Source organism: Urocampus carinirostris, chromosome 8, assembly GCF_059441175.1.
Source record: "Urocampus carinirostris isolate Australia breed hairy pipefish chromosome 8, RoL_Ucar_1.0, whole genome shotgun sequence".
Classification (NCBI taxonomy): Eukaryota; Metazoa; Chordata; class Actinopteri; order Syngnathiformes; family Syngnathidae; genus Urocampus; species Urocampus carinirostris.
In genome coordinates, this window is record NC_142356.1 from 37,949,789 (window position 1) to 37,977,721 (window position 27,933).

Genomic DNA, 27,933 nt, shown 5'->3' on the forward strand with positions numbered 1-27,933 from the left:
CTTGCGATCACTAGTAGATCAGCATTTTTTGAGGAAAGGCTCTGAGCAGGAACATAGGGGGAAATTAAATCTGAAAGATATGAGGGGAGGAGTCTCGCTGCAGCATTTTGTAACAGCTGCAGACTTTTGATGCTAGACTTTGAGTGACCGAGGAATAGTACATCACAGTAATCCAGATGGGAGGTAACATTCGCATAATTATAATCTCAGCATCAGACTGGGAAATCATAGGGCGAATTTTTGCAATGTTGCAAAGATGGAAAGATCTGTTCTTGTAATATTCTTTTTGTGTGACTGAAAGAACAGATAAGGGTCAAATGTGACACCTAAATCTTTGACCAAGTCACTCTGGGTTATATTACATTCGTCCAGGTACAGAGGAGTGTTTGAGAACAAGCAGGTCGACTAAGAATTAACTTTTCAGTCTTTTCAGGGTTGGGGCACAATAAGTTAAGTGACATCCATCTGTATATCTCAGTGAGGCAAGCCTCTAAATTACCACAACTTAGTGGAGCAGATTCCTCCATTAGAAGATACAGTTGAGTGTCATCTGCATAGCAATGGAAACTAGTATTATACGACACTAACAAAGATGTTATATAATGAAATTGTGAATATGCTTGATTGCTATTGAGTTTTTCGAGAAAGGTTGTTCAAACCTCACATTGTGTTTGTTGTTAAAATCGTCATATTGGAATATAATATTGTGAATATGCATGATTGCTGTTGTGTTGGTCATAATTGTTTTCTGTTGTTGGTGATCTATTGACACTAACAAAGATGTCATTTAATGAAATTGTGAATATGTTTGATTGCTAATAGGATTTTCGAGAAGAGTTTTTCAAATCCTCACTATGTGTTTGCTGGTAATAACATCATATTGGAACATAATATTATGAATGTGCTTGATTGCTGTTGTGATTGTCATGATTGTTTTATTTTAATATTAGTGTCAATAAATTTGTTCAAACCAAAAAACAACCGAACAAAGCATATAAATGCTGAAAAGAAGGGGACCAATTACTGGCTAATTGGCTCTGAGGTCATTTTCACCGTATCGAACACAATGACTCCTATCTGAGAGATAGGATCTGAACCATGAGAGGACAGTTCATTGAGAGACAAACTAATTTTTCTAGACAATCTAGTAAGATATTATGGTCCACAGTGTCAAGGCAGCACTGACAAAAGTAATTATAACTAAAAATGTAGTGCACAGTAAAAAGTTCTGTCAAAAAATTGAGGCAGAAATGTAGCTAAATACTGTAAATATAATCCAAGTGAAGTTATTTTAAAAACATTTCACTAGAATTTGAAATACAACATCAAAAACAAACAAATGCATACAGTATTTTAAAAAGAAACATCTTAAGTCACACTTTGTAGTATTTGAGCACTAGATTTTGCTGTATTGCAGAGTGCAATACAGTGTTGGTGATAGGAATGAGTGGAGAGTTGTTGTAAAAGGATAGTCGGATGTTTAGACGTGTTCTAGGGATGGGCAGGGCACCTGTCTGATGCGGCAGGGGTAAACCAGTGAAAGCTGTCGAGCCCTGCGGTTGAACAGAAGAGTGTGTTGTGTCACCCTGACCCAAATGACATGGCCGCTTTCTTGTGTCCCATTTCATCTGGAGCAGGGGTCGGCAACCTATAGCATGCGTTCCAGCAGTGGCACGCGAGGGGTTAACCAGTGGCACTGAAAATCTTTCACTTAATACGAATACATTAAAGAAGATTTCTTTTCGAGCTCAGAGGTTTTGTTTGCTGTCTTGCCTAACAAATAGACTTTCAAAAACAAGAATAAAACACATCCCCCTGTCAGCCAGAAGTGTTGAACATTAAGAGGAGGGGCTGTCAGATAGTGTGTGTGTGTGTGTGTGTGTGTGTGTGTGTGTGTGTGTGTGTGTGTGTGTGTGTGTGTGTGTGTGTGTGTGTGTGTGTGTGTGTGTGTGTGTGTGTGTGTGTGTGTGTGTGTGTGTGTGTGTGTGTGTTTCAATTTGATATTTTCTGCTATAAAAAAAATTATTGGTGAATAGTATGGTAGCTGTCCATATAATTTGTTTTTGGTTATAGTTCATTGTTGAAGAAGAATGGTTGATTCTTGTGGTCAAAAGTTGAAGTCATGGATTTCTACAGGCCTTTCCACATGTTGCTCACATTCATTTATTAGTTTATTAATCAACAAGAATAGTGTGAGATAAATAGGTCAGTTATACAATTTCAATGTTGATTATCCATGTTGTATATTTGGACTAGTGTAAAATGATAGCTCAGTTAGGATATAAAAAAATGTTGGGTGAGATTTTAATCTTGGTGTGGCACACTGATTTACAAGAAAATTTGAAAGTGGCACTCCTTACCGAAAAGGTTGCTGACCCCTGATCTGGAGGGACGAAAGCATGACCAACTTGGGTGCCGAGGTCCTTAACTTGTTTGGGTGTTTGGGCAGTTGCGTTGGCCATGGTCCAAACATTTTTGTGTGTGTTTTTTGCTACTTTTTCCCTTTTTTATATTCTTTATTATGGTATGCGTTTGTCTTGCTGTTGGTCACCCCTCTCGAGGGATATGACCAGGGTGGATCGATAGATGGCATCATGCGACTGAAAAAAACCTACAGAGACTCAAAGGGACAAAACAGTACCATTTTTCTGCCCAGTTTTTCACAAGTCAAGTTAGGTGTATTTGTATAGCCCTTAACCACAAGGAGTCTCAAGGGGCTACACAGACCACAGACTATTGCAAACGACAGACTATAATTGTATTTATTTTTTTAGGAATTAATAGTATTTTAGATTCAAGTCAAGTCATGTTTATTTGTATAACCCTTAATCACAAAGAGTCTCAAAGGGCTGCACGGATCAAAGACTATTGCAAACTATTATTTCAGACTATTAACCTACATGAGGGCAAATGATACACATATTATCAAAATAAACAGATGAAAAAAGTAGTTTTCATTGTACCCATTTTTGGTGGTTTTATCATTTTCTAACTCTCTAATCAACTGCATGCTGAATTTAAGAAGAAATTGACAATTATCTGATTATTCAACTAATCACTGCAATTGTCGCTCATTGATCGACTATTTAAATAGCCTTTAGTTTCAGCCTTACTCCGAATGCGGAGCAACAGGAAATCCCAATTCCCTAGTGAATCAAGACAGTGCGATCACTTACTTCTGGCTTGATTTTTTAATTTTTAGGGGTACCTTTAATAGCAGAACTAAAGACGATCATGTCAGCTCCCTCTGGGTGAGCCTTCATCCATCAATCCATCCACTATCTGCATCGCTTATCCTCAGTAGGGCCGCGGGGGTGCTGGCGCCCATCCCAGCTATCTTCAGGCAGTGGGTAGGTGACACCCTGAACTGGATGCCAGTCAGTTGCAGGGCACACAGAGAGAGACATCTCACTCGCTCATTCACACCTAGGGACAGTTTGGCTCGACCAATGCACCTGAAATGCATGTTTTTAGAATGCTGGAGGAGACCAGAGTACCCGGAGGAAACCCACGCAAGCACTTGCAGAACATGCAAACTCCACACAGGGAGGCTGCTAGGTTGATCTGAACCCATGACCTCAGAATTGTGCCACGGACGTGCTAACCACTGAGCTGCTGTGCCGTGTCATATATGTAAAATAAACACAAATATCTAAACTTACAAGTATTTTAAAAAATAATGCACCTATATATATGATAATTAATGTATTTTGCCTGATATTCAAATCAATTTTGTTTTTGAATGAAATCATATTACAACTAGGAGACGCTAAAATATACACAATGTCCATTTAAGTTGTTTGACTATGAGACCACCTGGGATGTTGTGGTTTATTTAAATGTTATACTTTTGTAATATAAATTTAATATCAGAATTCATAGTTTGTTCATATATTTAGTTCTGTACTTGTTCAATTTAAATCCCAGATAAGAAGTTGACTCACCGCCATTTTGAAGGTGTCAAGTTCCAGTCAGGGGAACACGTCGAAAGTGGAAAACAGAGCAATCGAACTAAGGCGAGCCAGCCGGTTCGGTGCGTCACTTGGATCTACTCGTCTTGCCTGTTCACGCTAGCATTAGCTAACGTTACATGTGCTGAGGTCGTGGGGGAACTGATCTCATCTGCTGCTACAATGCCGACAGTTACTTTACCACCAAAAGAGAACGCCCTCTTTAAGAGGATTGTGGTAAGTAAACTATTCGAGTCGGTGCTATGGTGAGTGAACCGCTGGCGAGTACGTAAAGCCACCGGTGGTACCGAGCTGTTAGCACGCGAGCTAGCAAAATGATACCGTTGAATGGGCTAGCTCGGCCCTGATCATCGCTGTCACTTGAACGTAACTCAAATGGTTGGTCGTTGTGAGGGTAGCCTCTGGCTCGTATTTTGGGGCAAAACTGGCAACCGAGTCACTCTGCGAGCAACATTCAATTGTTATGTGTTAAACTTAAAGAGTTTGGAAAGGGCACTGGCAATACGACTGGCTAACAAGCTATCGAAAGCTAGGAGTTTGTCTCGTGGTACAGGTGTATGGAACGAGTATGTGAGAGACTGAGTGGGTTTTCTGTGATTTGCTCTTTTGATGCACATAAACGAGGTAATGTGTGTTTACCTGGTTTGTTGACATCGTGGCTAGTTTGTAAACATACTAACCATCAAACAACGTGAGTTTCGCTAGCAGGCTAATGTTAGCCAACTAGCTAGGACCCTTGAAACAACTATTTCTATATTGGTCGCGCTCAATCTGTTTGAATGGCGTTTTCCTTTTTAGGGCGTCAAGATCACCCCGTTGGTTTAACGTTGTTGATTTTTCGGTGTAAGTGTGACACGAGAAGAGAGTTGCGAGTGAGTTATCTCCGGCATGATTGTGTCAGCAATTCCGTTGCACCTTCAGGCCAGGCCCGCTTCACTTTGGCAGCTAACAAGCTGATGCTACCACCCATGCCCTCGCCCCCGTCCATGCTTGTAACTATCCTTACTTGTTCTCAATAACGAGACAACTTTTTTTTAATCCCGTCAACTCTTTTCAGACGTGTCCTTTAATAGGTGGTAATCGTTGTTAGCAGAAAATGTACGATGACGTTTCCTGGCTGTCAAGTTTTGGTTAAGAAAACGGCATGCAAGTTTGATTTGCATGCTGCATGGGTTTCCTCTATCATGCTCACGTCTTCCAACAGCCCAAATTTTGAACTAACCAAAGTTTAGATTAGACATGTCAAATGTGCGGCCCGCCATTAATTACTGAGTATGTCAAAAAGTACCTCCTCTTGGTCTTTTCTATCATAAGTTATTAGTTTTAGAACTAATGCAAACTAAATGCACACTCCAACCACTAGAGAGCAGTAAATATGTAAATAAGCTGATGTTCTTCATGCAGACTGAACGAGCAAGTACTAGGAAACAGACATTCACAAAGTGACGTGTCCATCTAAAAATATATTGAGGACTTTAGAGCACTGAAGTAGAGTTTGACTATGTTGCATTCCCAGCGACTGGGTTTAGGTTCCGAAAGTGGTTGGACCGCGATGGCACCGAGGGGGGACCGGCCGCAGACCAAGGTTGGGACATGGTTGCCATTAATTTTGAGAAAGAGACAGGTCGTCCGGTAGTTTGATATGATGTAGTCTAATCTTATTGTCCATTCATATTCTTCATTCTTATTGTCGGGCGGCAGTGGCTCAGGAGGTAGAGCGCTCGTCTTGGGATCAAGAGATCGCAGTTCGAATCCCGGCTCCTCTGTGTTACATGTCGAAGTGTCCCTGGGTAAGACACTGAACCCCCATTTTTAATAGTTTTCAAACCAGTTTGCCAATTAAGGTACTTTTTTCCATAGCTCCCACTTGAACTTGAGTTTGTATAGTGTGATGAGTTGGTTCAGGTGTAAAACTGCATTCACTCAATTGTTAAGATATACCAGTCAACACAATTAACATAAAAATAATGTTTTACCCAAACTGACATTGATATTACTGCATCCTGCAAATAGTTTTCATGTAGTTTACTGGTCACCAAATCACAGCAATAACAACTGCACATGAGCCAAATCTATACAATAGAGGGTTCCGCGCTTTGTGCTAAAAATAGTAACACGGCTTCGTGCCGCCATCTTGGAAGTCTGTAGATTACAAGCGGTGATAGCGAGAGGAGCAAATATTTACTCAGTTTGTCTATTTATTTACTCAACTAGCTTCGTTTGTGTACGGATTTTGTCCATCAACACTATGGAAAACTACGTGGAGAGTTTAGACAAGCAAGCACGCGAGCGGTACGCTGCGAAGTTGCATTTTATTGGAGAATTGGATCCCTACAAAATTAAAAACAAGGACCGGAAGTCTGATCCCGATTTGTTGCCGTGTGTGACTTACATCGAACTTGTCTTATTTTCCACCCAAGTCCCTTTTGTGAACTGAAGGATTTTCAAAATTACAAAAGTATGGAAGCCTACGACAGATTTGTGTCTGGTTGGGTTCGGGATGTGTTTGTGCACACAAGCGAAGGTGATGAAAACAAGATTGTGAAAGGGAAAGTTCTACATTCTCAGAGTTTGTCTCAGCCAAGTTTACAACCATGGATCATTGTTGACAAGTCATCATCGATTCTGTGTGCCCATTGCAACTGTGTTGCAGGTTTAGGGGAATGTTGTTCTCATGTTGCTTCCCTTTTGTTCTATGTTGAACAACCCGGGAAAGGCAACGCTTCTCCGAACGGCGCACCGGTGGCTAAGTTAGCTTAGCTTTCGGGGGCTTTAAATCCTCTATTGACGCGAGTTGACTGAGGAAAGGAGACTCTCTTTCCCTGAAACCGCGTTGAATTTCTCCACCAAAATAGTGTACGAATGAGAAACGGAGTTTTGTTCGGTTTTTAAATGTCGTTTTCGGCGAAATACCTCACATATATGTTATAAAAGTAGTTTGGGGTCGTCGAGCTGTTGTCATGAAGTACACATGTCCCATAACCTTTTTAAAATTTATTTCTACATCATAAATTATTCAATTTACCTGTCAGAAAGTGGTCAGAACAAACACGAACACAGTCAAGCTTTGGCAAATTCGACCGGTTGATAGCTGCCAGCCACATTCGTCTTCGCCGTTCACTTTTCTCCTGAGCTTCAATCCCCTGATCGTAAACACACTTCGGAAGTCTAAAGAAGCCCTTCCCACCCTTTTCCCCTCGGCTACAACAGCCAACAATAACGCACGTATTCGGCATTACAATGTAGAATCTAACTGGTTCGCTGAACAATAACAATGAAGTGAAAAGCTTTGTAGACTTCCAAAATGGGCGCCAGCAATGCATTGTGGGTAATCTTAGGACCTCGAAGCACTCTACAGTATATACTAAAACTGGCTTCTGTTTCATAATAAAGGCATTTGGGTGATTGAAAAGATAAATAATAGTGCACAATTTGAACATTCAAAGTTACTTAAATAGAGCATCGGTCAGTTAGCTAAATGAGTAATTATAATAATATGTACCCGTGCACAAGTGGCAAAACTCTTGATGAGCGCTACACATGATGCTTTTACGTATTTGTTGTGGTACTCATGCAAGTTCAGCATAAATAACAATCATTTTTTGCACTAGCTACAAATGTTGACCTTGTACACGTTGAAGAGAGCGTTTCGGCTGGCCTGGGATATGCCTGGGAACCCCCTCAATTGAGTGTAATAAAGCAATTATAAATTAACCTATCTTTAACCATACCACAACATATTTTACAGTTTGAATATGAAGACTATCTGATAATTGGTGGCTTTACCAGTAAGTGTTTTAATTAACTTAAGGTTAGGGTTTGGCAATAAGGCAAATGTATATTTTGAATTTTTTCGAATAAAATTACAATTAAGATTTCATCACAATTCTTCTTCAAACAGCTTTAATGGAATCATTTACTGATTTTCCAACCATTATCATTTCAGATTTAATTAAAAAAAACTGACAATTTAAGATAACAAAGCCTTCTTGAAAGGTTTTAATTTGACCCCAAACAATTTCAAATAGTGCTAAGCGCAAACATGCAAAAAATTATCAATTGTCCATGGAGTTTAACTTCCAAATTGAATAAAAGTACACTATTTCACTCACTGCATCTTAGCACATACACTGCTTTCAATCAACTATGAGCTCCTTTCATTTAAGTCCCTCCTTCTAGGTGTCACATGCCACATTTAATGATGATAATATTGTATAGTATAATAATGCATTGTATTGATGCATTTAGTCAAGTAGTTTAGCACATAAGGCATTTCCTGACTTGACTTGAATATATTATTCTCACTTTGTATTTATTTATTATTGTTCCACAGTATCAAACACAAAAACGGTTTTCTTTAAGATCTTGTTAAAATTTTAAACAATCTAGAATCATTGAATCACCCACCCCTATCTTGTAATCAATATCAATTCGTGAACCTTCATACTGGAGTCACTAATATAGCTCCAGGTCATCCATTTCACGTGTAATGGATGTACCATTGGTGTTTAGCCAAGTTCAGCAGTTGTGACTGAAAGTTTTTTGCCTAGCTGTTAGCTTTCCCTTCTGACGCTTCCTCAGTCGATTCTTGGACGTGTTTATAATCCATGTTATCTATATGTTATACCTTCTTTAAATCACTTTGCTGATCCTTGTCAGGCGGAAATAATGGGTAAGTATTTGTTTGGTGTAATGTATTTGTTATGCATTTTTGGCTTGGTAATGATGGTTCGCTTTGTATCATTGCCAATGTACTTTGACAGTAATCCATGGCATGCGGGCACTGGGATGTTTTATAATGGGTAGCGCGAACTAGCAAAATTAGGCTAACCCCGACTCATATCCTTTCAACCACTCAAGTATGGGTTGGATGTGGGATTTTTTTCCCCCCTATTTCATAATGGCATCCTGTTTCGAGAAGGGTAGGTTGGGTGATATGTGCTGCTCTTTTTTATCCACAAATCCAGAATCTGTGTGTGTGTGTGTGTGTGTGTGTCTCTGTCTCTGCGTCTTTATGAAAGTCAAAAAATAGTACACACGCTCCAAGAAATAGTTAGGTCTAGTGGAGAAGTTAAATGTTTTGCGTAATTCTCCAATCATTTTGACAATAACGTTTGTTAAAAAGCACTGACCTTGCCCTCAAAGTTCATGTAATCCTGTGTTCCTCATGTCTTCTTTCCCTCACCTCTTTAACAGCGATGTTACGAGCACAAGCAATACAGAAATGGGCTCAAGTTCTGCAAACAAATCCTGTCCAACCCCAAGTTTGCTGAGCATGGAGGTAAGTAGTCAAAGTTTATACAGGAGAATGGTTATCTTTAATTGGCTGGAGCGATGTAGTTCAACATCTTTTCCGTTTTCAGAAACCTTGGCTATGAAAGGCCTGACTTTGAACTGTCTGGGGAAGAAAGAAGATGCTTATGACTTAGTGAGAAGAGGCCTGCGTAATGACCTTAAGAGCCATGTCTGTATCCTTAATTATACCTTATTTGTTGAAATATTACTTGTTGTATTTTTACTTTTTCAATCTGTGTGTCAAATTTAGAATTTAGTTTCAGTACTCTTTAATTCAACAAAGTTTAAGTAAGCAGTTAGGGGAAACATTTATTCTTACTCTTTCACCCTCCGACGTTAATACGGGCATGATGGCTTTCAGAAGACAGTTATCTGATTGGGGACCATGTGCAGAGTTCGATTATCTTTTTTTTTTTTTTTTTTTTTTTTTTTTTTTTTTTTTTTTTTTTGATGGGCAAACTATATTACTGTTTGTTGTGATGCCGTCATTACTTTTAAGATATGTTTTCTTATGCACACGATTCCTTAACTCCCCATGCCTACCAGGCTGGCATGTATACGGTTTATTACAGCGCTCTGATAAGAAATACGACGAGGAAATCAAGTGCTACCGAAACGCACTGAAATGGGACAAGGATAACCTTCAGATCCTTCGAGATCTGTCTTTGCCACAGATTCAGATGAGAGATCTGGAAGGCTACCGTGTAAGTAACACAGACTAAAGCATGTTGGCACAAACAAACAAAAAATAGAACTTGCCTCTGTTTGAAGCAGTTTATATTGAGCCTTTTTAGTAACAAAACACCTCTGTTGTAATTCTGCTTTGGAGTTTAATTAATTCGTGTACCTGATTGTTCCTTCAGGAAACAAGATACCAGCTATTGCAACTGCGCCCAACTCAAAGAGCTTCCTGGATTGGTTATGCCATCGCCTATCACCTCCTGGAGGACTATGAAATGGCCGCAAAAATCATAGAGGAGTTCAGGAAAACACAACAGGTTTGGCATACACATTCAGATAGTTCACACTTACGATTAGTTCGCTGACAAAATAAGTCAACCCCTGCTGTGATTTGTGTTTGTTTTCTCATTGCATCCAATGTTATGCAATTGTTGACAACCATCCATGTCCCTAGGGGCATGTATTAGGATTCGATGCTCTTAACATTGCTATCTGTTTCGATCCTCGTTGCCACCATCGGTAACGCATTTCCCATTTCGTAAGGCACGAACGTTTACATTTCTTGCCAATTTTGGGTTTTTGGGTGCGCCACACAGTCCGGAGGATATTGTACTTGTTTATTTCATTTATTTAAATAAACAAGAAAACGTTTTGGGTTTTGACATTGTCATTATGGGGTCTTGCGTGTAAAAATTAAAAGGCGGAAAAAGTGAAGCGCTGTGAATACTTTTCAAGTGGTCTGTATTTTGTGTTTCGAGTTTCCTTTCATTTGATGGCTAGGATTGACCTAAAGAATGAAAATGCATTCGCTAGCATGGCAATCACTCTTTGTTTTCTACTACACCCTGATTCGTTCACATTAACTAGCAGTAACTTCCTGATTTTTTTGGGGTGTGTACAGCCGTCTCCTGACGAAGTAGACTACGAGTACAGTGAGCTCCTGCTTTACCAAAACCAGGTGCTTAGAGAAGCAGGTCTTTACAAGGAGGCTTTGGAGCATCTGTCTAACTATGAAAAGCAGATTTGTGACAAACTGGCAGTGGAAGAGACGAGGGGTGAGTCAAGTCTCTCAACATCACACTTGCTGGAAAATAAACAATTCCCTCTCTCCCCGATTCTTTTAGGTTTCAACATTTAAATCTAAACATTTTGTTGTACAATAGAATGTTTAAACATTTTAGTACTGCCAATGTAGTTAATTGCTGCGGTGTGTTCTTATAGTTTCTAATTAGTGCTCGCTTCATTTTACTGGTTCAGTTTTGGCCTCAATTGTACCCATGTTTCAGGGGAGCTGCTGTTAAAGTTGGAGCGTCTGAATGAGGCCAAAGATGTCTATCATCGCATGCAGGAGAGGAATCCAGAGAATTGGTCATATTATCACGGCCTAGAGAAGGCCCTAAAATCAAGTAAGTTGTTGTGATGGTTAGTCCTAAATTTTAAATATTTTGCACTGCAAAGTAAATGTGTCTGGTTTTCTATTCTTTTGTGCTTTTTAGGCAGTGTGGATGAGAGGTTTAAGATCTATGAGGATGCTTGGGAGAAGTTTCCAAAAGGCCTCGTTCCTCGACGACTGCCCCTCAACTTTCTTTCTGGTGTGGTCATTAATCATTCCTGTCTAACAAACTAATCTTAACTCTGCTTGTAACATGATAGGGAGAGGAAAAAAAAACTAGTTTATTAAGATATTGTTGGTGTTAGTCCTTATCTAAAATCTTGGTGCCACTTATTTATCCTGTAGGTGAGAAGTTCAGAGAATGTCTTGACAGGTACTTGAGGATGAACTTCAGCAAAGGATGTCCACCTGTCTTCACTACTCTAAAATCTCTTTACAACGACAAAGAAAAGGTGACGTCAATGAGGATGAATGATGTTTAGAACTTACTCTTTTGACATCATAATATATTTACTCCTTATTTAAATTTTACTTTGATAGGTAGTTTGTAAGTCATTGTAAAGAAAACAAATGAATCACCCTTTTAATAAAAAGTCATAATATTGAATAACTGTTTTAAAGTCAATATTTTTCTTTTTTGCAGGTGTCAATTATAGAAGAATTGGTGGTCGGTTTTGAGACCTCATTAAAGAGCTCCAGACTGTTCAGCCAAAATGGTAAGATTAAGCATGTGTGTTAGTATGCCTTTCTTAAAGATTGTCTACAGTCTCACTCTGCAACATAATAGGACAGTTGCTTGAAGTTGAACTCCCAGCTCTATGAAATTTTTGACAAGTCGACTTTATAATAGCCATGCCTGCTTCGGTTGACCTTTTGGCAATATTGTGGCTAAAACAATCAATATTTAAAGTCACACGAACTTTATGCTTTTTTTATGTGTTAGGTGGTGTGCAGAAACGGTGCTTGACGTTAGAGATGTGTTCAAAATATAAATATATAGCATATGACTAAAAATGAATTTCATTGATATTCCGTTCAGTTTGCATTCCAAGCCAAAAGGTTGAATTTGAGCTAAATTGACTGCTATCATGTTGTTTACCGAATCTCCCCGTACTGACCGTTATTTCCAAGTAAAGCTTGGTTTTCTTTTAGGAGATGGTGAGTTTCTTGTGAGATGTGAAAACCACATAGCATTGTGACACAGATATTTTTTTCAGCTCTGGTCATTACTAGTATAGAATTTATTATGGTTTCAGTACTATTTTCAACTTTTTAAAAATATCCTTATCCAATTCAATAATTACAAAATTAAAAGTATCAACTGATTTTTTTTTTCTCAAATTCCAAACTAACCGTATTAAGTACCGTATTTTCCGCACTATAGGGCGCACCGGGTTATAGGGCGCACCCCTCAAAAATAGTTTTTGGTCCTATATCTTCCATAGATAAGGCGCACCGAATTATAAGGCGCTACAATGGGAACGTCGACAAAACAGTCAGATGATTCAGTCAAACTTATTACCCCCTTAAAATTCCCAAATCTTGCAAAGAAGCAAATACGTGTCGTAGACACGTGCGGATGCGCTGTCCGTACGATGTCACTCAAATGCATCATTTCAAATATCATTCGGAAGGTTAAAGTCTTTGGATTCAAGAAATGCCAACCATTCCTTAGTTTCTATTTTCTTTTTCGCTCGCAACTTTACTGTGCATATGACAATAAACACTTGGAATTGAGTTTAATTTAAAAATAGACACTCGATTCCATCCATTATCTGCACCGCTTATCACAGAAACATCGAGTTCAGTCTGAAACAAGATACTGGGAAAAAATATAGCCAGAAAAGCTCACCGAAGTCGTTGTGTTCAATTATAATGTGCAACCATGGTCCTCTTATATCCGTGAGTTTAGTAAATCCAGGAGAATAAAATATTTACAAATACAGAATAGTAAAAAAATGCTTTCTGTATGCCGTCAAACCACGTGCTATATGCATTGATCTTTTTCGGCCAATTGCAGGCTTTGTTTTGCCGCTTCAGCCAATGGCAGCCTGTAAATGATAAAAAGGATCCGCCCCTTGACCTCCAAATAACTTTAGCCAATAGTGATCGATTCAACTGATGATTGACACATCTTTTTCGGCCAATTGCAGGCTGTTTTACAGTTTAAGCCTATGCCAGCCTGTAAATGATAAAAAGGATCCGCCCCTTGACCTCCAAATAACTTTAGCCAATAGTGATCGATTCAACTGATGATTGACACATCTTTTTTGGCCTATTGCAGGCTTTGTTTTGCTGTTTAAGCCAATGCCAGCCTGTAAATGATAAAAAGGATCCGCCTCTTGACCTCCAAATAACTTTAGCCAATAGTGATCGATTCAAATGATGATTGACACATTGGTTAGCCAATAAAACGCCGGTAAATAAATCCCAGCATACACCGCGGACTACTTGGCGTTCGGGGGAAAATCTAGTCGGCGGCTGCAAGTTAGTTGGAAGACTTTGTGATTTAATATTGCTCCATAAATAAGGCGCACTGTATTATAAGGCGCATGGTCAGCTTTTGAAAAAAATAAAGACTTTTAGGTGCGCCTTATAGTGCGGAAAATACGGTAATATGCGTTTGTTTCAAAACTATGCATAATTAAAGTGTGGTGTGCTTGGTAAATTAGTTTAAAAATATGTAGCTCTCGTATTCCTAATTCTTTCAGTACGTAACCTCAGAGGAAACGGGTTTGGCACTTCTCATAATGAGAACTACTCAATATTTTTGTACTGTATCGCATTGTGTAAAATGGTATCAAATCATATCGTGCCCTCTGTATCAAGGTGTGTATCGTATCGTCAATTTCACCAAAATTGCCGCTCGTACCAGACATCTATGGCTAGGTTCACACTACAAAGCTCAATGCTCATTCAATTGCCGTCACATCCAATGCACTCCTGTTTTATGGAGATACTCGTGAATGTTAACAGTGGAGCGTTGTACCCCCAAATATTAATTGAATCCAAAACCTCGCGTTCCCCCATTGAATACTGTCTCTGTGGTGGGATTTGAAAAATTAATATTGGTAGCCACTTCTAGGGGGTACTATCGCTTTAAGAATGAACTCGACCGACATGATGTGAATATGCAATGCGATGTTGGCTTTTCCATGTGTTACAAAATACACAAGTGTTAGTTTTCCATGAATGTGTGATTTAATGGCACTTTGTGTTTTTGTCTACTGTGGTTGTTGATTTCTCAGCTTCTTCCCACCTGGTTGAACGTAGAATAGTGACCGACGTCTGTCGTTTCATTCAGATCATATGAATGCGTCTCGAGCGTTCACACTGCAGTCGTGTTCCAAAAGATCAGTTATTTATGCAATGTAGTACCACATATGAAGGTGGCCTGGGTCTGGTTTGAAAAAGGCGGATACGTGTCATTCAGACGCACTTTAACTGATTGGATACACGTCACGGGCGTACCCCTAAAAAAATCGGATTTTCCTGCAGTGTGAACCTAGCGTCAGTAAACGTTACGCCCTCATTGCACTACTAACGGGTGCTGGAACGTTTGACTTGTATCCCAATAGTTGGAACAGTCAGCTTTCAAATGGTGTGCACCATTTAAATCAAAGTGATTACTCGACTGCACGTGAATTTTCCTTTGTTTTGTTTCAAAGTCCAGTCCAAATATAAAGATATTCAATATTGCCAGTTGATAAGAAAATACACTAACACAATTCTGTCTCAGTGGACCTTCCCTTCATCATCGCAAGTTGCAATGACATTTCCAGAAAGTTTCTTTATCTTCTTCTGTTTGCGGGGCATTTCAGTCAACTGAAGTTTTATCTTTAAAACGATAACAAGATTGATTTTTTGTAATAAGCAAAAATACATGATCCATCTCGTTTAATCGTGCATTTTAATACTTGTAGATAGAGACATTTATGTTAACATAATATGAGGTCTACCTAGAGGGCACTGACCATTGTTTGCTGCCATCTGTACCCGAAAAGCCAAATCTTTGCAGGGGGCTTTGCAAAAAAGGGAAAAAAATGGTCAGGTTTTTTCACATTCAGTCTCTTGTTTGTATTCTTCCTTGTGCCTTTAGCAATTTTTTTTGGTTGCACAACACACTACAGTGACATCTAGTCATCAAAAAATAAACACTACCCCTTTAAAGAAATGGATTTTTTTTATGCTGTTTTAACAAAATAAAAAATACTATTATTAATTTTATTTTTAACAGAAATTCGGATACTTCCCTGAAAATTGTACCCGCAAGTCATTCTATTTTGTGGGTTAAGGGGAGGTGTTATTTTTGCCAATAAACTCAATAAAACTCGATTTTCTTTTATAAGCCTTTGTATAAATTCAAATATTTTTTTGGGTCTGTTTACTTTTTTTTAACTGTATTGCAGATGATTGTAAAGAGGAGCCCCCAACCACATTGCTTTGGGTCCAGTACTTCCTGGCTCAGCACTATGACATGGTTGGCCAACAGACGCTAGCTCTGGAATACATCAACACAGCTATTGAGAGCACTCCAACACTCATTGAACTCTTCCTGATCAAAGCAAAGATTTACAAGGTAACTGTTGCCGTGACACAAATTTTCTTTTTGCAACTTTGAGTGTGTCATTATATGCTGCTGACATGTTGAATGTTAATTTTTGGGCAGCATGCTGGAAACATCCGAGAGGCAGCCCAATGGATGGATGAGGCGCAGGCTCTGGACACAGCTGACAGATTCATTAATTCAAAATGTGCCAAGTACATGCTGAAGGCTGGCATGATAAAAGAGGCAGAAGATATGTGCTCTAAATTCACACGGGTGAGAAGGCATTTTTAAGTATATCCTTAAAGGATCTGCACGTAATTTGTAACTTTTTAACTTGCCGCGGCCACCTCAGGGTTGTGTCATCATTGTGCAGCCTCTGTCGAGCTGGTTCATATGCACATGCAAGTCTGTGAATGTTGACGGACTCAAGCCCAATCAAAAAATGAAACTGGGACATTGGACCAGAATAAAACAAAAATGATTATGAGAGATTTTTATCGTAATAAATACAACATGGAGACTGGATTGCCCAACCAAACACGCATTGATCTAGTAAATTAGCGAATTTTGGACAATTGTGGGTACATATGGGCAACTAGCAGGATTGATCCTGAGTTACAAAGCCAGTTGGAATTAAGCACATGCATTTAATGGTTAACTTCTGATAAAAAAAGGTACAGAAATCCCTCAGTTTTCGCGATTAATGAGGACCAGAACCCTTTGCGAAAAGTAAAATCTAAGTTGCGTCGCACCTTCAAAAAAGCCTCCGCTTGGTTAAATTTACCTTGAGATGACGTCATTAGCGACTGAAAGTATAATAATAATAATAATAATAATAATTTCCTTTGTATTGTCATTCTTTGTAACAATGTACACAGAACGAATATACGACTGTAACAAAAAAACAATTATGTACCTTTTAAAAAACACCACATAATTACAGTTAAATGACTGGTTTTATTGTCATTTTACAAAAGAATAACAAAATTTGAGTGATTCTTTCAGTGTAAGAGGGGAACGGTGTGCTAGCATCGGGTTTCCTCAAAAGGAGACAGATCTCAGAGATGATTAGGTAAACCCGTCCCCAATGTAGCTTCTTCTCAAGAGTTGTTCATCCAGGTCATACATTTTATGGCTAACAGACCTGGCTTTGGCAAGATACAGGACCCGCAGAAGTGGCTTCGAAGAGTTGTTAGTCTAGCCATTAGCAGTAGGACCATTCTTGCGTTCTTTCAATGAGTCGCTTCTGGAACTCGATAATGATCGTTGAAGCACCCACTTGTGATCACAATTTCGTTGCGCTCTTCTGACTTTCCTCAGAGTCTGAGTTAATGGATGAATTTATTTTTGATCTAACGGACCGCTCAAAGCTAGCAATCGCGGTGCTTCGTAGTTTGTCTTGATTTAAAGACGCTGACTTTGCATGCCCCTGTTTGACAGCATGCACCAGCCTATCACGGCGCCGCACACAGTCACATCCACCAACACAGAGCGCCCTCCCTAAACTGTACATTGGTATCAATGGCAGTAAAGACCACATCAATTCAATTCAAAATTTGTGAAGGAGGGAACAAGGGAAAACTGATGCGCTAAGCGGCGAGGGGTCCCTGTACTTGCTATTCCTGTGAAAATACTTTTTTTTTCCTTTTAGTCAGTCTTGCTCGGTGCTGTGGGTCGTGCACCAAAAGTATTAATGCCCAGGTAACTGCAATGCTGGTGTGCGTGTTTTTAGGTGGTGCTTACAGCAATTGGGTATCTGGGGAAACTATAATGTCTTACTACATGATTGTTTTTCGGAAACCTACTAAACTGTACACGCATGACAATGTTACCTTTTATAGGTAACCTCTTGGTAATATGCTTTTTGACAATGCCTAGTGTTGTTTCAAAATATCTTACTTTTCAACCAAATGTTAAACAAATGATGAATCATACACTAACAAATGGAAACAAAAAACGCGGGGATGAGCATGTAGGCGCTCTTCACCACTCCCCCATTCCCCCTTCCTCCTGTGTACCCCCGCTCCTATCCCCAGTTTAGCTTTGCTAAAAATAAGATAAAAGCGAATAGGTGCGGTGGGGAAAATATATAGGGGCTCCTTGAACTCCGTTGGCCATTGTTGATGCATACTTAATAGAGAAATAATTTAACTTTCCACTTTTAAGGACACTTCACACCGTGGACCCCACCTTTAAAAGCAAAATTCTGTAACTTTATACTCATTTTGTGTTAAACGACCCAGAAAAAATGGGTCAAATTGACCAAAGTATTGATTTGTTCCATTTTTTTATCAAAAGGTGTTTGAAATAGGAATCCGGTTTGCTTGGTGGAAAGAAGATAGATTGCTTTGTGTGTTGTAAGTTATACGCACATATATGTTTGTTATTCATCCAGGAGGGTGCATCAGCAGTGGAGAATTTAAATGAGATGCAGTGTATGTGGTTCCAGACAGAGTGCGCACTTGCCTATAAGGCTATGAACAAATATGGGGAAGCTCTGAAGAAATGCCATGAAATTGAAAGGGTAGGTTTTATCTACTAGCTAAGTGTCATTTTTAGTTTGAATTTGCCCATCTCATTTATTTCGTCTTACCTGTGCTCGTCCAGCATTTTGTGGAAATTACAGATGACCAGTTTGATTTTCACACTTACTGCATGAGGAAGATGACGCTTCGTTCGTACGTGGACCTTTTAAAACTGGAGGACGTGCTTCGAATACATCCATTCTACAACAAGGCTGCCACCACTGCCATTCAGATATATTTGAGCCTTCATGACAATCCTCTGACTGATGACTGCAAAGAGTTGCAGGCTGATACCGGTAATTAAAGTTTTTTTTTTTTTTTTTTTTAACGAATTCCGTTTTACAGGCAAGTAGTGTAAAGTCAAATTATATATTATTTCTGTAATAACCGCTAAAGCACACACCTTTAGGAGGAAAATTGCAGCACCTATGATAATTTTGGTGCGCGGGCGCAGAAGAAAAAAAGAGTAAAAAGTATGAGCTGCCTTTTTCCACAAGGCATGCGCTCTGAATACAAAATACCAGGATGACGTATGAAAACATTCATGATGCCCTTCTAGAGTTTTATAAACGACAATGCAGATGTTTTTGAATAAAAGGAGATGCATTACCATACTGGCATAACAACCTCTTTCCTGTAAGAGAAATTCAGTTTTAATGTCAAAAGGGTGAACTATGTGAATTGTATATATCCAAGGAAAAAAACGTTTTTAAGGGGGGTGATTATGTTTTATCTGTGGTTTTAATGCAATTTAAAAACCACATTTTAAATTTTCAATGTCTTTTATTGTGTGTTTTTAACCTGTCTGCCATTTCTGTAAAGCACTTTGAATTGCCTTGTGTATGAATTGTGCTATACAAATAAACTTGCCTTGCCTATTGTGAGATTTCCCAGAGTAAATGAGGCGTTTGATGTGGTGCATTTGAAGTAGTCTGTGTCATTCGCGCGGGCAGGAGTACTATTTGTGTGTGAAACTCATTAGATCTAATCTCATTGTTACACTATTTTTATACACTGTACTCATTTTTCATTTCGTGGAGATACTGATGAAAACAGTGATCTGTTCTTTTCAACAAGAATTGTGCTCTAAATACAAAAGACCGCAATTAGGTCTGAAAACATTTATGATGCTATTCTAGGGGAGGAATTAGTCTTGTGTTTTTGCCAACATTTTTCAAATAATGCATAAAAGGAGTAGAATGAGAGGTTTTACAGTACTTCATTAAATATTTATGAAAGGATATTTAAACTACCTACAAATTAAGTCCTGAATTTATAGATTCAAATGGAACAGCAGCGGAAGTTTTCTATCAAAACGCTACAATACTCCTTTATCATTGGAGTCAATATCGGATTGTGGAGTTTCCTTTAATCCTCAAGGAATGATGACAAGCGAATGCAATTTGGTCCGATACTGTTGCAACCACCAGCGTTTTCAGCCAAAACGGGGTCTGTTGGGGTGACACCTTGACTGTATAAACCTTGACTCTGTATATACTGCACTGAACCAATTTTATTACTAGTGCTATGTCAGCTTTGCATGCGAGTCATAGGTTCCTGATCCCTTTTTCATAGTATAGATGCCCTGCCGCTGAAACAGGGCTCACATTTTATGCAACGCCGTTCTGATCATTTTCTTTCAGCGCAACAGTAAACACTGCTCATCTTGGTATTGACACTGTTTATTTCTAAGGTCGTTGCTGTTTTGAATGGTCACGTGATCCAAAAACACGTGACATAAACTACTTATAGTAGAATTGATAACGGCACAACAAAAAATGGGGTCAGGCGGGCAGATACACAGCATTGTTTGCTTTCTGCAGCCAAAGGTGTCAACGCCAAATTCTCCATGTGATTGGCTCCAGGCGTGCATCGGGGTTAAGGTGTGGAAAATGCAGCCGTCTATTGATCCCTGTAGCTCATTTTATTCCTGTCTTACAGCTAACCTTTCGGACAAAGAGCTGAAAAAGCTCAGAAACAAACAGCGGAGAGCTCAAAAGAAGGCCCAACTGGAGGAGGAGAAGAAGAATGCAGAAAAGGAGAAGCAGTTGAAGAACCAGAAAAAGAAGAAAGAGGATGACGACGAGGAGATCGGGGGCCCAAAAGAGGAACTCATCCCTGACAAATTAGTCAAGGTTGGCCTTCATTGTTAACATCATAAGATGTTTCCCACTGCTTAACTGGTCACAGTGATGTTGACTGTAGCCCTTACATGTATGCAGGTAGAAAATCCACTGGAAGAAGCAGTCAAGTTTCTGATACCTCTCAAACACCTTATCAATGATAAAATTGACACCCACCTCCTGGCATTTGAAATCTACTTCAGAAAAGGTTTGTTATTTCACTTGAGTGTAAAGTTATCCCTCGTTTTTTGCAGTTGTGTTCCAAAAAGCACCCGAGATAGTCAAAATCTGCCAAGTGGTAGCATTTTCATGATCATTACTCTATTATACATTGAAAACCAAAAACTAGCAATATTTATAGGCTCAAAGCATTAGTTTACCAAATAAAAGTACAGTAATCCCTCGGTTATCGCGGTTAATGGGGACCAAAACTACCCGCAAAAAGTGAAAATCTGCGAAGTAGCGACGCCCCTTCAAAAATGCTTTAAAAAAAAAATATTATTTTATTTTATAACTTTTTTTTTTTTTAGACCTGCGAAGCTCTGAACCCGCGAACGTGGAACCGCGAAGTAGCGAGGTCCCACTGTACTGTATTTTACAAACTTTTTAATTTGTAGTTTTTGTTTTTTAGAAAAAATTCTATACTGGCAAATTATTCTTGTTGCTATATAGCACTATTGGGGAGGGGGGTGCGAGAGGATTTCTTCTTCCCATTGAGAGGGGGGGTTGACAGAAAACAATTGAGAAGCACTGCTATAACATGTGGAGAAATCAAACTAGGCAATAAAAAGCATTTTTCTTAACCTTTTTGGCGCATTTGTTGGATCAGAGCGTTTTGTTTACTTGATAGCTTTTAGAGAACCTCATAATTGAAAAAGTTTTGCGAAAAAGTAATGTAGTTTTGTCGAGCTGTTTTGCGTACGTGGACAACTTACGCCATGATGTTATTGACGCACGGGCACACAGAGGCAGAGAAGGGGCGGGACAGGACGACAGTTAAGCAAATCAGAATGTAAAACACATTGCACAAATAAAAATCCGCAAAGTAGCGAAATTATGAAAACTAAACTAAGATATACAGCGAGAGATTACTTTAATATGAACTGTTGTGTAAATATCGCCATCATTGAATTTATTTTTAGAACATGTTTATCTGTTGTGTTATGACTTTATCATTGGTTTCGGTCATTATATTTTCAGAAAAATTCTTGTTGATGCTCCAATCCGTGAAGAGGGCATTAGTCATTGACCGAGACAACCCTTGGCTACACCAGTGTATAGTGCGTTTTTTTAAAGGAGGTAAAACAAAAAAAAATTTTTTTTAAAGACCTTGTAAATAACCAAGTGTTTCTGCTCTACAGTCAATCATTTTCCCTCTTTTTAAGTCTCTGACAGCAAAGTGCTGCCTGACGTAGTCCGGACAGTCTTGAAGCAAGAAATCACCCGCCTGTTTGGCGATAGCAATGCAAAGAGCTTCAACCAGGCCTACCTCTCCAAACACTCCAACTCCATACCACACAGATTGGCTGGTATTTCTGCTTTTTTTCCCCACAAGATGTGTTTTGGATACAATTCAATATCCTGATCGTTGTTTGGGTGGAAGTCTGGTTATACAATGGTACCTCTTTATACAAGCAGCTATAAACATGAGCATTTCGTTATTTGTTGTTGTTGTTTTGCAACAAAAATCTTGCTCAGTATACAAAGGAAAATCCAAGTCATGAGCATCCCCAGAGGCCACCACTAGAGACCACTCGACACTCATGACTGCTCACTTCCAGCATCCGACCGTCTTGTTTTGGTTGCACGTTCATTTAAAGTTACTGTAACTTTTGTTTGAAGTGTAGTGTTGTGTTTTGTATTGCTTCCCTTATTAATGGCTAATTACTTATATTAATGACTAACTTACAAACACACTTATTTAGTCACAGCAAGATAGACAATGGGAGAATACAATACTAGCAATCTGCGATGGCGTTCTCATCTACTACCAGTGACCCAGACAATCCCGATTCGAGCCAAAATGGACAAGACAGGATCGCTCTTGACATTGATTGACATTTTATGCCCATCGTCTTAGGATCTTTTCTCGTGTCTGAAAGTGGTGGACAAAACCTTGTTCCTGCTTGTGCAAAGCTTGCTCGCTTTGGAGTTGTCCAAACTTTCGCTATTGATTCAACTCAACAGTGTATTTCCTTGATTTAGGGCTGAGGGCACAATCAATTTGGTGCATTACCGCCCCCTAGCCAATTATAATTTGTGAAATCGGTGATGTTCCTCAACGCTAACTCTGAATCTTATTGGCTAAATCAAGAGATTCATTCCTACTTGTCTGGTAGCATGAGAGCCTGCAAATCCTCTTCTGCAGGCCTCAGGGTAGATTTTTGAGCCTAGCAACAACTAATGGCTGAAATGTGATTGGTTAAATGCTTAAATATGAAAGCACACATCTGGAAGCTGTGCAAACAGTGGAAACGCAATGAAAGGAAGCAGACAGAGAATTTAGAATTATTTATTAAGTATTCATAGACAAAATATAATTAAAATCACATGATTCATTTTCAAGTCAATGAAGACCTCCCAAAGCGCTTTACAATGTGCTTCACACTTACCCATTCACACACACACTCACACAACAATAGCTATTTAGGATGCTTGTGGGAGGGTCAGGAACGGGGCAATATGTTTTCAATTATTTCATATCGGGAAAATTGGCTCGTTACCACCAGCAATTCGCTCTTCGAGCACGATCCTGGTACAAATTAAGCTGGTATGAAGAGATACCGTGTTGTGTTGACATATTTCACAGCATTAAATGCTTGCACTTTATTTGCTGACTATAGTGTGACTATCCTGTTGTTCTTGCAGCTGCCAAGATGATGGTGTACTTGGACTCGTCAACTCAGTCAAAGGCAGTTGAATTGGCCACAGCACTTGATGAGTCACTGAACAACAGATCTATCCAGGTATCTTTTTTTAAATCTACATTATTCCTTGTGGCTAACACTTTGATACTTTGGCAGGTTTGTAGTCCATTATTTTCGTAGCGAATGGCTATAGCTCAGGGGTGGCGAACAAGTTTGACAAAAAGAGCCGAAGTTTTTAACCGTGAGAGTCAAAGAGCCACACCACGCACTGACCGGCATTAGACATAACCTACGCAGATGGGTGGCAGTTATGTGTCCGGAGCAGCATAAAAACAACAAATCTGCCGAATTAATTTAAAATGTATTATTTGTTATTAACTCTGATGTATTTAAGTGTGTTTTAAGAGGGGGGGGGGAACTAAACATGAAACGAGGCAAAGAGCCACAGTATATAGAAAATATGATGAGGCAAAGAGCCGCATTCTTATTGGCCAAGAGCCGCATGCGGCTCTAGAGCCGTGTGTTCGCCACCCCTGCTCTAAAAGCTTTTATTGACTTGCACATTGCTCCAGTTCTTCCCGCTGCCCTTTTCTCACCATCCATTCATCAATGCAAAGTTTACGTACAGCAGTTTTCTCTTCATTTATCGGCCAGCTCGATTGCTTTTAACTTAAAAACTGCGTCATATGCTTTTCTTTTAGCATTTTGCATGATGACGGTCAGTTAATGCTAATTTTATTCAAGTATGACTTCCCGTACATTAAACTTCTTCTACGTTGTATATTGGTGGTATTGACTCGCATCTTCCTTGACATACCTGTTTGACCTTTTCTGCTCGAGCGCCCCTGGTGGCCGTTAAAAAATGCATCCATTAGCCGCATATTTGCATATGCAGCAAAGTTTAAATTTTGTAAGAAAAGTTGCAGCTCATAATCCTGAAATTATGGCTGAAAGATGTTCCTGAAATCAAAACCCTGCTCAGCAAAATTGTTATTTCGTTAACTTATTTAAAGATGCCAAATTCTTACACATGCATTGCATAAAATCTATATTTATTTCATCAGTATATTCAAAGTATTTTCTGACATAATGCAATTTTGAGACATTATGTCTTGTCTTTGTCTTCCTGAGGTCTGACTTCATAGGAAGAACACCAGCACCCAAGCAAGCCAGTCACCTTTGTTTTATGTGTTAGGTCGGAGAAGCTAATATTCACAGATCGATTAAAAAAAAGTAAAATACCCCAAAAATATTAACTACATAAAATCTCTGAAAATGCAAAACAATAGAATATAGATTAAACATATTGAAACTTCAGTGCTAAATATAAATGATGGAATGCAAAATATTAACTATTTACAATTTTATTTTAGCCAATTTAGATACGGATCCTCTGAAAAACACGCAAAAAAATGGTAATTGAAATATGTAAAACAAAAAGCCAAAGATCAGCAGTCGACTGAAGGGCTGAATGCACTCTTCTTGGGAGCAATCAATGTCATTAAAATGAGTCAAAATTTGGCATTTGTTTCTGCTCTTTGTACATACAGTAGTTTCTTTTTTGATTATCGTATATAACTCATTTATTACCACACACCTGGAGCCCTTTTCGTGGTTGTAAACAAATGTGACTTAGCCAAGCTGCAGGAGCATTGTAGAAGCAGAAGGGCAGAATTCACTTTATTTTAGTCATCAAAGTCAACAAATTTTATTCCTATGAATGTTCTGGAAAAATTGAAAGTGAAAGTGCTTAAAAAGTGCTTGAATTTGGCCATAAAAAAATGTGTATGAACCCTGTAAGTAAAATTTTTGTATTTTTTGTTGAATGCCTAGGCGTTGTATCGCAGGTGGATGTAGTAATAGTAATAGAGCAGCCACAAAAGGGCTAACTAACCAAAAAAAAACACACACGGAGGGGGGAGTGGAGGAGCAGAAGAGAGCAAAAAAGCTTCGGCTGTGTTCTGTGGCCTGAAGAATGAACGAAAGTCTGATACAATATCAGTCAAATTCCCAAATATCGGTGACGCTAAATAGGCAACTTGTAGTGCTTACTTAAGAAAAAAATGGAGAATATGTGTTTAGCACTATAATAAGCCAATTTTCAGTTATTTTCTCATTCAGGTCTGTACAGAAATCCTGGAGAATCTTCGGAGCGGTTACCTGAGCGAATCGAAGGAATGCGCTGAGTCCTACCGCACCGAGTGTCACAAGCTTTACCCCTACACATTAGCGTTCATGCCCCCTGGATACGAGGAGAACACCAAGATCGCTAACGGAGACGTTTCCACAGAAACGGAAGAGCTAGCCAACGAGATGTGAGCATGACCCAACAAAGAGGGATGATAAAAGGAATAGGGCCTTGCACAGAGCCTTGTGGTACGCCTGGTAGTCATTTTCTAGAGCCAGACACACGGGAAGCGAAATAGATGTTTCGTTCTTTGGCTCTGCGTAAATTGGGTCTGACCCGGCATGGCTTGGCTCTTTCCCATATGCTGAAAATCAGGACTATGTGTGTGCGTGTGTAATGGGTGTGAATGAAACTTGAGCATGTGTGCGGTTTTGTTTATTTGTGATAAAGGGGAGGAAGTTAACAAAATGGCCATTTTACTTTTTTAATAGCGCAGCCGACCACACTGAAAAATAATAACGGGGATGGGTGACAACTGGCATTGGCAATTGTTGGGAGTTAAACTGACCGGACTGGTTTCTCTGAGATGACAACCACTGGAGTTTGACTCTGCTGCTTCTGCAGAATTTATCGGTTGTTTCTTTTACAAGCAAAGCTAATTTAAGAAATGAAAAGGTGACAATGCTGTCACTTGGGAGCTCGGTGAGTATGATCCAATGGGTCAGCACAAAGCCGACCAGAAAGCGCTAATAAGGACTTGAAGTCGATGCTGAGGACATCCATCAAGCACAGATGAATTTGGATCTGACGTTAGAATCATTTAGACACCGGTGGGTGAGCTTTCTACTTGCCACCACTCCGCAGCAGGCCTGGAAGAGCTCCCCTTGTCATTCTAACACACAAAATGGTCTGTTACAACAGAGCGGCTGGTAGCGTAGAATAAGACCCATGCCAGCTTGTGTTTTTTTTTTCTCGAAATGTTCACATTTAGGAGAAAGCGACGGATCTAAGCAATATCATAGATGCCTCCTGCCTGTCGTGCCACAGACATGATTTTACAGCAGAGTTAATTGGTCTTTTTTTTTTTTTTTATGGCATCCTAATCTAAATGACTCTTTGGAAGGTCTGAATTTGTCACCTGTTGTTTCTCTTGGGTTAAACATTAAAATGCAAAGATTTCAGCACCCTAAATTTGCTAGGTTTTGCTTTGTTAACCTAGTCCCTTTATTTCTTGCCCTTCTCTCTAATTTGGGTTCTAATGTGAAAAAATAAATCTGAGATGGCAATGTAAGATATCTCTGGATTTTTGTATTAAAACCAAACAAAAGTAAACAGTTGCCTTTTGTTTTTTCCCTTTGTGTTTCAATTCACCTGTTAATTTATTCCAGACATTTCCTAAATCCAGCTCAGCAGCCAGTTAAGGCCCATTATATAGATTTTTACTGCCCCTCAGCCTCTGTCATAAAATTAATATGTGGCCCTCCGGTAGTATTGACCCCAGTATAAAATAAACTTGTACCAAAAAGGGGGAAAAAAATCACAATTTCACCTGATGATGCCAGTAGCCCATGGCTCTGTGAGAATTTCAGCCCAACCCATTTCCAACATGGCGACCGAGAATAAAAAAGGAAAGTTGACTGTGAGGGCCGCCGCTTCCAGGACAGTGGAAATCGGGAGGTTTTTATCACTAAAATCAGAAACAACCATGTCTGCCTAATTTACCAAGAGACTGGCTGTTTTCCAATAATATAATATCAAGAGGCACTGCCAGGAAAAACATGCTGACCACAAGAAGCTCAATGGAAACAAGTGCTATGGAATAGTGAAGCAACTGGAATCTTTTTTCAACGGCACAGCAGCAATTTTTCATGAGACCCTGTGAGTCAAACGAAAATGCTAACAAGACGAGCTATGAAGTCGCTATGCTGATCGCCAAGCACTGCAAACTTTTCACGGAGGGTGAATTTATGAAAGACTGTTCAAAGAATGTCAGGCTGAATAGTTGGTCCTCCCACATTTTCAGCTTACCAAATTTGGGCGCTTTCTGGTCTGACTGAAATAATGGTGATCATTTATAAGAGAACATACTCTAAATCAGTGGTTCTCAACCAGTCTGACTTCCAGATTCACCATCCCACCCTAATTACAAGCTGCGACCCAAGTTAAGAAATTCCAATGAAAGATTGTGCAGTTGAAACCGAGGATAGTAGAATATATATTCATTTAAAAAAAAAAGAATCAAAAACAAAATGACTTCAAGTACTATCTTAAATGCTCAATTGGTTGTATTTTAAATGAAGTCCAATTGCTACACTTTATTGTCTTTCTCTTTAAGATAATAAAAGCCATATCTCATATATTCTTCAATGTATCTGCATTTTGGCCATGCTAAACTTTGGTA

General features: G+C 39.2%; 1 protein-coding gene across 1 annotated transcript; it reads left to right on the top strand.

Annotated features, from left to right (window-relative positions):
* Window positions 1-3,999: 3,999 nt before the first annotated feature.
* naa15b (N-alpha-acetyltransferase 15, NatA auxiliary subunit b) lies at window positions 4,000-26,864 on the top strand. Its single transcript, XM_088342599.1, has 20 exons — window positions 4,000-4,187; window positions 9,168-9,252; window positions 9,335-9,439; window positions 9,813-9,970; window positions 10,130-10,264; window positions 10,849-11,002; window positions 11,234-11,353; window positions 11,444-11,539; window positions 11,686-11,792; window positions 11,984-12,056; window positions 15,750-15,919; window positions 16,010-16,162; window positions 18,285-18,413; window positions 18,497-18,710; window positions 20,356-20,549; window positions 20,637-20,745; window positions 21,738-21,836; window positions 21,923-22,066; window positions 23,406-23,503; window positions 25,526-26,864. Exons 1-20 carry the CDS (start codon window positions 4,134-4,136, stop codon window positions 25,721-25,723), a joined length of 2,595 nt encoding a protein of 864 aa, XP_088198725.1. The 5' UTR covers window positions 4,000-4,133; the 3' UTR covers window positions 25,724-26,864.
* The last annotated feature ends 1,069 nt before the right edge of the window (window positions 26,865-27,933 follow it).

Coding starts and splice junctions, on each gene's coding strand:
- naa15b (XM_088342599.1), top strand. CDS start 4,134: ATGCCGACAGTTACTTTACCACCAAAAGAGAACGCCCTCTTTAAGAGG. Junction 18,711..20,355: donor AGAGTTGCAGGCTGATACCG/GTAATTAAAGTT, acceptor CCTGTCTTACAG/CTAACCTTTCGGACAAAGAG. Junction 20,550..20,636: donor TCCCTGACAAATTAGTCAAG/GTTGGCCTTCAT, acceptor ACATGTATGCAG/GTAGAAAATCCACTGGAAGA.